The sequence below is a fragment of the Simochromis diagramma genome, unplaced genomic scaffold (genome assembly GCF_900408965.1).
Source record: "Simochromis diagramma unplaced genomic scaffold, fSimDia1.1 OVJJ01000205.1, whole genome shotgun sequence".
In the NCBI taxonomy this organism is placed as follows: Eukaryota; Metazoa; Chordata; class Actinopteri; order Cichliformes; family Cichlidae; genus Simochromis; species Simochromis diagramma.
Genome location: NW_024386782.1, coordinates 3596985 through 3609150, shown reverse-complemented (window position 1 = coordinate 3609150; position 12166 = coordinate 3596985). Strand labels below are relative to the sequence as shown.

Here is a 12166-nt window from a genome sequence, read left to right as displayed (position 1 = left end):
ACATTCACAGGCAGTACAATGTTTGCTGTTTTGTTACTCCCTGTCACTGTCTGGGTGAAAGCTCTGTGGGCTGCCTCGTTCAGCACCACAGAGCTGCTATAACAGATTACAGTGCTGTGAAAAAGTAACTGACTCCTTCAGATTTTGTAGTTCTTTTGCATATTTGTCACACTTATAGGTTTGAGATCATCAAACTAATTTTAATATTAGACGGAAGATAACATTCAAAAATTGTTTAATGATCTCAAACACGTCATCTCAAACATTGTAATAGTAGACTACACTAGTAGGATGATGTCTGTGCATTATTATGCCGGTACTCTGGCTTCCTCCCACAGTTTAAAGACATACAGTTAGTAGGGTTAGGTTAACTGGTGATTCTGAATTGCTCATAGGTGTGAATGTGCATGTGAATGATTGTCTGTCTTTTTGTGTTACCCTGCGACAGGCTGGTGACTTGTACAGGGTCTACCCCACCTCTTGTTTTATGGTTGCTGGGATGGGCTCCAGCCTTCCCGCAACCCTGAATTAGACACGTCTTAGAGAATAAATGGATGGGCAAAGATAACCTGAGTACATACAAAATGCATAGAAAGGCTTACAAAGCAATTTCTAAGTCGTTGGGATTCTAAGGACCTGCGATGAGACCCATTATCCACAAATGGAGAAAACTTTATGCGTTGGTGAACCTTCCCCGGAGTTGCTGTCCAACCAAAATTACTCCTTAAGCACAAGACTGGGGGGGGGGAAAAACATGTTCACTGACCAGACAAAAGTGCTACTTTTTGGAGGGTTTGTGTAAAATTAGCCAGCATTTTATAAAAAGTCATTATCCCTAAAACAAGGTGCTACTTGTGTAATGATCTAGGACTGCTTTGCCACTCAGGGCTTGGATAGCTTAGTGTAATTGATGAAACCATGAACTCTGCTCCACAAAATCCTGAAGGTGAATGTCTAGCTGTCATTTCATAAAGCTCAAGCACATTCAGTTAGATTCAGCAAGACAATAATCTGAACATATCAACAAGTTCACCTCTGAATGGCTCTAAAGAATAAAAGGAAGGTTTTGGAGTGGCCAAGTCAAAGTCCAGACCTAAATTTGATTGAGATGCTCTGGCACGACGTTAAACAGACCACAAAAACCCTCCAATGTGGCTGAATTAAAACAGTTAAAACAACAAGAAAAAAAGTAGGCCAAAAATTCCTTCACAGTGATACGAAAAACTCATTGCCAGTTATCATAAATTCTTGATTGTAGTTCTTGCTGCCAAGGGTGGCACAACCACTCATTAGGTTTAGGGAGCAATTTACTTCAACATTGGGCAGGAAGGTTTGTGTAGCTTTTTTTTCCCTTTAATACATGAAATGATCATTTAAAAACAGAATTTTCTTTTTGCTTTCACAGAGCACTGTATACAATATCATGACAGTGGCGCTGCATATTTAATCTGCTACTTTATTTCTTGTAATATGATCATAAGCCAATCCTGCCTTCACCAAAGACTACACCTTTCTGCAATTATCAAGAGGGTGATACATTGAAAGTTTATTGTTTTATTTATTTTCTATTTTAAATACAATCTGAGTACAGAATATTTGACACCCCCAAAATCAGTGACTTGGGAGAAACGATGAACATCCATACGTCTGAAATTATATTTATTCAGCAGTCAGTATAGAATGTAAGATAAACATTTTTGGCACAGTTTCTTAATGATGATAAGCTGTCCCATTTCTGTGTGGTAATCTAAATAAATATGCAAAACCATAATTTATTTCCCAAATAAATACAATAAGAACAACAAAAAAAGATGCACCGCATCTCCATTTCACCTTCCCGGAAAAAAAAAAAAAAAGTCAAAAGGAAAAAAAACAGACAGACATAATGTGTTTTTACTTCAGCCAGTTGCTATGGGTTCAAACCAAACAAAAATCGGCGAAGGTGAAAAAGATGCTTAATGATTCATTTCAACAGCTTTTTCTCCCCTAAAAGTCAACCAGGCAATACAACAAAGGAGGCATTTGAAGGGCCAGTGGAAGGCTGTACTGTGGGTTTTGGATTAGAAAGGTTACATGGTTTTATGGAGAGGTGCGAACATCACTTCAGATCCCAGCATCTACTTTGCCAAGTTTTTAGTTTTTCACTAAAACCATTTTTCTCTTTTACACCTGCTTCTCAAATTAGCTAATGACCGTGCAAGTGTAAACATTCACAAATGACACCCAGAGACAAAAATGAAACGGGTTATATCACCGGCAACCTGATACGTGCGATGTTTATGAATGTAACTTTGTGGATTCCCGCGCGTGTTGATTTGACTTGGTGTGTTATGGCAATTATTTGGGGAAAATAATTCCTGAAAATTATGGGTAATTGCGTATTTTAGACTGGGGTGTTTTGAGAAAGTAGAACTCAAGAGAGCAGATGTGTGAAATGTTTAAATTGCTCTGTTGCTGTTATTCAACACAAATCGACATACACTGGAGTTTTTAACGTGGGCATGAAACCTGGAGCTATAGATTTGCATTAGCAAATTCTAATCAGTAACACTTTTTTCTTTTACCTGTGTAATAACACTGCAGTTAGTAACATTGCATAGAAGTAGGGAACCAAAGTCATGGCCTGTAATAACAACACGCTTTAAGCCAGATCACAAAACATTATAATCAGGCCACGAGGCTGAAGTGTCCTGTGATTAACACCGGTGGGAATGAAGTCCAGTTACAGCACTGATCTGGTCCCCTACAGCTTATAAATCATAATCTGTTTCATTTACTACTGAAATATGACATCACAAACAAAACCTTGCTACATTGTTGTTACACCACAGTTTACAGTGTTACTACATGGATAGAAAAGATAAAAACTTGTGATTTAAGCAGCCATTGTCTGCCTTTGTACATGTCAAGTCTTGGTGTCCACGTGACACTGTCTCAGCTTGTGAAGACTGATGGTCAAATGCCATAGTCTATCTGTCCAACAAAAAAAAAAAAAAAATTATTATTTTTTTAAAAAGCTGCTTTGGAGCATCCAGGAACATATTCACATCTTCCTCTCATTGAGTTTATACTCCATAGATTTTCTGTTAACAGCAACCATGACTCTTCCATCAGAGAGAGAGAGCAGCATAAAGAAGTCCATATCTCTGGGTCATACACATCCGCAGTTCTTTGCAGATACGTTGTGTATGTTCCGATAGCGGCTGGGGTTTACTGTTGTGTCCAGGACGGTAAAGTCCTCAAATGCAGTCGGTCGGCAGCAGGGCTGAATGCTAACTTTGTCCCTGCGGCCCTTCTCTCTGAAGCCCACTGTCATCATGTGCTTCATGACCATGTCATAGTTTTCCCGGTGTTTATCGCATTTGCCACTGCAGTAGCGCAGCCGCACAGTCTCTTCGCTCTTATATTCGAGACCCAGTTCATTAACTTTCACTTCGAGTGTCCTGACGGTGCACAGCTTGGGCTTTCGGGCCCTTTTAGTCCTGCGGCCCTGGGTCTTAGCAAGCCGCCGGCTCTTCCTTCGCTTAGTTTCTAGCACAGTTCCGACCATGTGCTGAAGCTCGCCCTCGGTGAAGCTCTGCAACATCATGGTAACTGACAAAAAAAGGGGAATAAATCAACAGAAAGTGTTATTGATAGGTCATGAGGGGGGATTATCTGGTTTCTGTGTAATTTTGTGTCTAACATTTTCAACAATCAGAAATGTCAACAGAACAGATGGCTCACATAGATAATGCACTGACGTTGGCATGGAAATCAAAGTCAGGTGCAAACAGAGGACTACAAAAATGTTATCTATCGTAACAGCAACAAACTATCCTTATCAGCGCTAGCTAAACAGAAAGTGTTTAAGTTCCACAGAGCGAGGTTTGTTGATGAATGTCTGTCACTGTTGCCATGTGAGGTAAAAAAAGACCATCATCTTAGAGGTTGGAGATGTTCTGTGGAGAACCGGTGAACTATGACCGGTGCTAACTGACATCAGTGTGTGAACAGTTAAACCTGCTCCGTAAGCAACAGAGTCAGGTGCTGAGTGTTTTGTCGGAACCCTTTCACAAGCTTGTGAAGATGAAAACTACAGCTTATCTTACACTCTGAGAGGAAAGATTTCATGTCGTCTGTTGAGCGTTTCCTCCGATGCAGATCACCCATCTGTTGGGGCACTGGCCTTGATTCTGAGGAGGGCGATGACGATGATGGCGGTGAGGTCTTGGATGCTGATTCTAATAATGCAGACGGTCTCGACGAGGGTGAAGATGGGTATTTTGTGTTAAGCTTGAACTGTCTGATGGTGGCCATGTTTCTAATGAGGATGGTGGACAGGGCTGCAGCACAGAGCATGAAGGCAAAAGTAGCACCTTTCCATAACTTCATCTTAGAACGTGGAGGAGCATTGAAACTCTGCGGAGAGAGCGAGAGAGAGGCAAAGTGTGCAACATCAGACATGTTTAAACAGTCACGCCTTCAGCCATGTACTTTTGAACTTGTCACGTTAAAGCACAGACACATCAGTGTCGAAACTGCTATATCTACCACCATCACATTTCTGCGACCTTTCCACAAATCTACTTCTCTCGAGTGAGGCTTCTGCGGCGGGGCTTTTAATTTACCACCGGTTTACTTTCTCTGATTCTGCTGCCAGCTCATTCTCACTATAAGTGAGGTCACGATCTGTGAGCTCGACATCACTCGCTGACACCCAAGAATGCAGATGTGTGTTTAAAGTTGTATCACTGCAGCCTGGGAAAGTGAAAAAAGTAGAAAAAAGGAAAAACAACACGACTGCCATTCCTTATTTGAGCTGAAGACAAACGGGATGCAACCCCTGCAAACCTGCAGAAAATAATTTATAAAAATACCTGATGAGAATGAGCATCTGAGTCGCCTCCACCCCCAATTTCTAAAACCTCCCCAAAAAACCTTTGAAAAGAGGGAAAACACATTCCTTCCTTTACAATGTCTCAACCACACCTATTTGGAATTCTATGTATGATAGGACGTGCAAGCTTGTATACCCTTTTATCTTCCCTCCCTTCCAACAGATGCAGCAACACTGCAGCCACAAAACTCAATTTGGAGGACTTATGTGCCATGTTTTCTTTTTTCCCTTAATGTCAAACCACTGGTATATATATATATATATATTTTTACAAGCCCACTGCTTTGTTCTCTTCACATCTTGTCAGCAATGAGCAAAGCATTCCCCCAGAGCCGGAAACAGTACACTGGCAGTGACTAACAGCAAATCCAGACCAGCTTTAGAAAGTGCTTTGCCAGGCCGGATTCTGCAGGGGAATGTATGCAGGCAGTCGGATTGTTTACAATAAGAAAACATGTTGCATGGTTGCCCGATATTTTATAGAAACAAAACTCTAAAATAAGTGTTTTCTCTAAAAGTCAGCAACTCCTATAGATCACAGGACAGAGACAAAAACAGTAGGAGCATTGCAGTTTTCTCATGGTGGTTGAAAATTCCCTGCACTCCTCTGCATCTGCGTGATTCGGACAACACAGATGGAAAATAGAAAGGGACTGTGCGCATGAGCTGCAATGGTGCAAACAGCATATAAACAGGTATAACCAGTCATATCAGCCAAAGCTTGAGTCATCACTCATAATTCCATATGTGTTTGACGTGGTAAGCGGCTTCTGCACAATGAAGGGGTACGACGACAATCATTTGAAAGTCAAACATTTCACCTAGCAACCTCAATTGACACACAGTCTAAGTAAATCAAACATGGAGGTGGCGTGGTAGCTGTGGCCGAATGTTACTCACTGACTGGCCATATGTCTGACGCTTGTTTCTCGCCTGCGAAGGCCTCAGAAGTTATATATGGAGGCCTAAATGGGAACTTTCATTTTGTTTCTATTGGTTTGACCCCAAACTCTAATGGCAGAGAGCTCGGTCCACCAGGCATTAACTTGTGGAATTCTCAGTTTAAATGAAGCCGTTTTCTACTCTACACAGCTAAGGATGAGAGCTTTGTTTTCCTATGCTATTAATAGGCCAATTTGGGGCAGTTATTAATCCATGGAGTTAGCGATTTCACATGGCAGAGATGCATCGGTGTCCTCAGCCTCCGTGGCTCATCCTGATAAAACAATTACCTCGTAAAGAACAGATAAGTCTTCCACTGTCTCTGCCACTGGATGGAGATTCATCATCAAGCACTGATCTCATGTCCCTGAAGACACTTTGATTGTCATAATTGCACCACTCAGAAACACATTAGTCACATCTGCAGTCAATTGGCGCCAATAAAAGTGCCAAGGATCACACTGCAGCTTGTTCAGATGTTCACGGATGATTAATCAGCACAGACATTTAATATGTGTAACTGGCCCCCACCGCTGTGGACATATATATACACTTACTGATAGAGAGAAGGGGCACCTGCGTTTTCTTGGGAGGGCAATGGATATGTAAATGAGTAGCTGACTTCCTGAGGACAAATACTGCTTTTTTTTGTTCCCTAGCAAACAGAGAAGAGCAGTAAATGCAGAGAGGATATAGTGGAAGCCCTTAGGACTCTGTAGCAGAAGGAAAACTCATCCTCAAACAGAGGTATAAAAGTGCAGATGACTCGCAAAAACAACTAAACCAGCTCCCACACAACATGTCTGGTCCTCACAAAGCATCATGATATGCCCATGCATGCTCCAGTGTGTGCATATGAAGGCCGGTTGATTGTGTCAGGCCCAAAACAAAGGGATAAAATCTTCTATTTACGATGAGAAAACAGTCTGAAGCCATGGAAACGGCCGGAAATGAGGATTTTGTGATTCTAGAGAGAGTGTGGGAGTGATAGCACACCTGACATTTGCTCTGGGCCATATGTCACCTGAAGAGCTACCAGCAGAGAGAAAACAGTCCCAGAAGGCTCTTAACGTGTCTGAGGCAAACCATGAAAGTGAACTGTTCATCCAGAAATGCTTAAGTCTGTCAAAGCCATTCCCGAGACATTATGTATTCTCTAACGCATGCATGCACGCATGGCGCAGTTGGAGGCCGATCTGCAGCGATCAACTGAGCTCTTGTTGATGATCTGAAAGATCGCATTCTTTCAAATGACACAATAAAATCGACGTTTTCGGGGAATAATTGGGTCAGTGGCCTTGGTGCTTCTAAGCTGGTGGTAATGTAATTATATAGCAGCATGGCACCCGTGTCAAACCCCTCCTTCTCTGGCCAGAAGGAGACACTCAACAGAATGTCACAGCCTACGGATGAAGTAGAGATCTGTCAAAATGGGGATAAGCGGCGTTTGTGGTTTTTACTTTTGAATGAAGACAGCAGATAGGGGGGCTTTCCTGTCAGCCAGTCTGGATCGAGACCAGTGAGACACGGTCATTGTGACAGAAGATCACAGACAGCAAAAATGAAGAGCGTCTTTGTGCTGGAAAAAAAAGGAAGCAGATACCAACTTCAATGTCTCACCATGCAGCAGCATTTGTTCCTATATATTCTCTAAATACAGCCTCTTCTGTTTCACCCTGTCTCCCTTTCTCTCTGTGACTCATACATACCATAAACACACACGTACAGCAGTTGCGTGGTTTCACTCTTTCCCAGTCATCTGACGCATGCTTGTCTAGAAATTTAGACAAAGTACAACCTTCAATTGTTGGCCAGACACCCACTTCACTTCTATGGTGTACACATGCTAAAATCAGCAGCTCCATCACATGACACTAGATTATCTTTCTTATATCATCTTGCTGTTTCTTGATATCAAGAAATCTCTCCAGGTCTAACCACAGTGTGTTTGCCACTGCATAAACGTGAGGCCTGTGCCTACAGAGCACTGTTAATGCACCGTGAGCTGCGGCTTCGCTGGAGCCATGTGACTGGCTGTCTCTGTATTACTCTGAACACACCCCGTAAATACCTGCAATCGTAAGATAGCAGTAGCAAACCAAAGAGTGGGAAAGGCACCTACTATGTTGCTGCAAAGAAACAACGTGCTTTTTGGAGTCCTAGAGAGGCTTTGTCTTGTCTTTTCCCTCTTAAGTGACCATCAGGAGACCTGGGGACAGCTAGAGAGTGCTTGGGGAGGTAATAGGGACATATTCCAAAGATCAGGGCGGGATTAGCACTAATGCCTGCCGGCTTTATCTGCAGTCACGTGGGTTAACACCTGGCTTCAGTGTTGGTGGCAGAGCACAGGTCTCGCTCTGTGTGTGTGTGTCCGTATTAATCCGTCAGACACCTCTAGCTCAGAGGTTAGCCCAGCATGCAAGGTCCACAGAGAATGAGCACCTGCAGGCTCTTCCACCACTAAATCCCAACCTGCCTACAAAATGCCAGAATAATGAAGAAGAAAAGTGACAAACTTGGTGAGTCAGCTTTGTTGTGGTGGCACCAGGGTGGGCTAAGAGGTTGTAAAATAAAGTGGGATTTCAGAGCCAGGATTGGCTGTTCTATATCCGGCCCCGGTTCTAATGCAACCAAAAAAAGCCTGTGGTGTAATTTTGCTGGTAGCCACATCGGTTGGCTCGTGCTCTGTCACTCAGAGACCATGGGATAATCAAAACAAGCCTGTTCCTTGTTAGCTAGAAAGCTGATGTTCATTATTGAGCAAAAAGGGGAGCTTTTGAGCAATGCCGGAAAAGTTGTGACAATTTTTGGTCACATTCTTTGAATTTTAAACACGATTCTGGTATCCTTTTTCATCCACTGGATTTGGGTAAGTGGCTTAAAAAGTTTCAATTTTATTTTAGAAGGCCTACTATCGGGTCCCCTGGATTAGATACGGATTAATCCAGTGACCCAACGGCTTAGCACGGAATCGCACAACTCATACCTATTGCTGTTAAAGCAGGATTATTGAGGAGTGAGGTGAAGGTAGATTTAAAGATGCACATTTGACACCTGTCTCAGTATTTCTGGCCTGTGCTGTTATGGGAGGAGAGAGTCCAAGTGCAGTGCAGACATTTGAATCACCCTTTTGATGTGAAGCGATTGCATTGTTCTTGGCAGAGAAACACAACGTTGCCTCATTATTTTTTTTATGCGCGTCTCAGCTACTTTCTAAAGAGTCTATCCTGGCTCTTAATTTGTCTCTGTCGGATCCTCTTTTAGCACAACAACATCACCTCTAAACCCATGTTAAACATGTTGATGTTGCTTTTACAAAAGGCTGGCGGCCATCTGGCACACACTGAATACCACTTTCGAGTATGACCCACGCCAGCAAGCACAAGCAAGTACAAACATCCAAAATATGTTGAGATTTTGCATTTATTGACCATACTTTCTTTAGGCTAGCAGTGTCTGCATTATATGCATGCAGCACGTATGTACTGAGGCAATGAGGAATAGTACATGTGTTCAGCTTCCCCATCAGTTTATATGAGCAGCTTTGGGAGGTTATGAAAGTTGAACAGCTCAACTGACTTTAGGCTTAGCCGCTATCCCTCCTCTCGGAGCACAGCCAGATACAGTATAATCTCCATGTATGATATGGGCTTAGTGCAAAAGGGATCATCAGTTCAGTAAAAAATGCCAAGGATGAGTGTCATCAAGCGCCTCTATTGTGATCCTGATCTTCTTAATTATTTAAACTATTAAAGGTGCGGAAATCCCTGAAATGATTAATACAAAAAAATAATTAGCCAAAATCCCAGTTTCTTATCAAGTCTAAGTAGGGAACTAAGTTTTTTTTAAAGGAGCGTGTATTTGGAGTGCGGCAAACCACCATGTTGGGCAAATGACAGGCAAAGAAAAATATTCCTCCCTCGCAAAATAAACTCTTCTGAGTGTTGAGAGGTTGCAAGAAATTTCAGAGTGCTAATTTATTTTTCTTTTTGCTCTTCCAGCAACACGGGATACCCCCTTTTGCCACCAGTGAGCGGTTACTGCTCTGCAAGCATTTTGTGACAGGCCGTAGTGCGCTATTGTCATGTGGCTCTACCGAGGAGCCACTTATTGACACGGATAACGTGTGTTTTCTGCCACCCCAGCACTTGGAGAGCCATCTCTGTCAGCAGCACCTAACGCCTTCCTCATAAGCTGCTGGCTTAGACTAACAAAAGAAGATGTGGTGTCCTTACCGTTCGGCCGGCTAATCCAGACTTAGCTGTGTGGCGTCGTCTTCAGCTGACCTCCACAGGCGAGTGCTGGCTGGGTAAGTCCATCATCATCACAGGCGAGGAGTGAGGACAGTACTCCTGCTTGTTTTCTAAAAATCATCACAACTCCCTGTGCCTGCAAGTAGGGGAGGTGTCCTGACTTGATTCAAGCCAAGGGTGTATTATTCTTCTATCATATTTGCACTTCCATAGAAATCTTTTAAGTTGCAAAGATCAGAATCAGCATTCCTCTGAATATAAGCATGCATTTCATGGCATTCAGCCTGATCCATCCAAAAAGAGGAGAGCTGGATGTTTAGAGAAGCCACTGAGTGGTCAGTTTTACTTCAGAAAACTCATGTCTTCATGCTTCCCCATACAGAACTGGTGGTCTTCTTTGCAAACTTGAACCTTAAAATGGGAGAACAGAGCAGAACCAGGGTACGGTGGCATGTAATAAGCAGATCTTACAGATTTCTTTACTTTTATCACATCTGTTGTGAATTTCTGTGAATTTCCATTGCCTTATGATTATTTTTTCTCCAAGGAACAACACCGATGAAGGATAATGCACATTTCCTTACCCTTTTTTTTCCAGCAGCAGGTCTCCTCTTCAGCTCAAGCAAGAACAACTCTGTGGGTCGTGAAGATGGGTTAGGGTGAGGAGGGAGAGTGTAGTTACCGTAAGTGGAGCACAGAGCTTCTCCGATGCCTCTGAGTGCCTTCCCCTTCAACTCATGCTCCTCCTCCATAGTTGTGCTTGTGGGCCGAGTCGGATTACTCCTGACATGATAATCTCTCTCCAGAAGCACTAAAGGATGCTTTGGCCTGAGTAAAGGCTTACATTTACCTTCTGCCGCAAGAGAGCGTGCCATCTTAAGCAGGCAATTGGTAATAGCCTCAAATGGGCAGATCAGTGCAGTTTAGCGGGGTCTGCTAAAACGAGTGTCTTCCAATCTTTTAGTGGGAATTAAGAAAGTTCACAATTGGTTTAAAGGGGGCTAAGACAACATAAACTCCGAGTAAACAGAATTATCACAGCAGAGGTATTTCATGATAACCCAATCTACAGCTGGCTGGAGATAAACCCATTGATGTTGTTGTTCACGATCACATCCACATCCCCTCCAATACAGTATTTTAGCCTTGAGTGGCAAATGAGGAGCAGATGGTTGTGTTTTTGGAAGGTATCAGGCGCGCCACACTGTAATCTAAATAAATACCCTATCCACGGGGGGAAATGCTTCAGGTGTGTGGGGTCAGCGATGTATAAACAAACGGCGATCAGTCGGGAGACAACTGAGGGGGATACGCGAAGCCTCACAGGTGCTGTCGTGGAGCGGGTTGCATTAACCTACAGGTAAACAGGATGTATGATCCAGAATCGTTTCTGGAGATGCTGAAATAAAGCAGCACAGTAATAAAGCCAGCACACCAACAGGAAACTAATTATTTGCTAACAAATATCTCATTCTCACAACATGAGTCATTCAGATTTCCTCAGGCCAAATTATACACAAATCAAAGCTCCACTAGAGGGGCGGAGATGTGGCCAAGTGTGAAATTTCTAAGACTTAAAATTCCTTCATCGTTGCGTGGGACAAACCAAAGGAATCTTTGCCCAAAGCTTTGTGTCGTTTGTGTATCAACAGATATTATTCTAAGGTTGTTATCACAGTGACCTGAAGGGGTAGATATTTCTTTTAGCCCAAAAGTTAAGGCAACGCAATTTAACACAACCCTCAGCAACTTGGAGAAAAGCAATAGAACAAATGAAGAATGGAAAAAAGAAAACGTCTTTTCATTACAGTCGGCAGGTGCAAAATATTATTATTACACTAACTTATTTAACAGACATGTCAATAACTGGCCTGAACAGCCTATGTAAAGACATAATGACTTCCACCTAGCAGGGAATATTGTGCTTTTCCAGCCTCAAAAAGGAGCTATCTGCACACAGACATTTCCTAACATCGGACAGAAACATGCCTACTCTGTACATATTGTTCACAGATGTGTAAAGTTTTCATAGACCTGCCTCAGCTGCAGCATAAACCCAACAGCTGTTAATTGCTAAATCAAGCCAGATACA

General features: G+C 42.7%; 1 protein-coding gene across 2 annotated transcripts; it reads right to left on the bottom strand.

Annotated features, from left to right (window-relative positions):
• Positions 1-1538: 1538 nt before the first annotated feature.
• LOC120724535 (neurturin) lies at positions 1539-10169 on the bottom strand. Of its 2 annotated transcripts, XM_040016773.1 has the most exons (3): positions 10057-10169; positions 4092-4401; positions 1539-3594 (listed from the first exon to the last, which is right to left on the bottom strand). In XM_040016773.1, exons 2-3 carry the CDS (start codon positions 4372-4374, stop codon positions 3152-3154), a joined length of 726 nt encoding a protein of 241 aa, XP_039872707.1. In that variant the 5' UTR covers positions 4375-4401; positions 10057-10169; the 3' UTR covers positions 1539-3151. The 2 variants fall into 2 exon arrangements, with proteins under 2 accessions (XP_039872707.1, XP_039872704.1); XM_040016770.1 differs by lacking the exon at positions 10057-10169 and having other exon boundaries at positions 4092-4463.
• Between the last annotated feature and the right edge of the window lie 1997 nt (positions 10170-12166).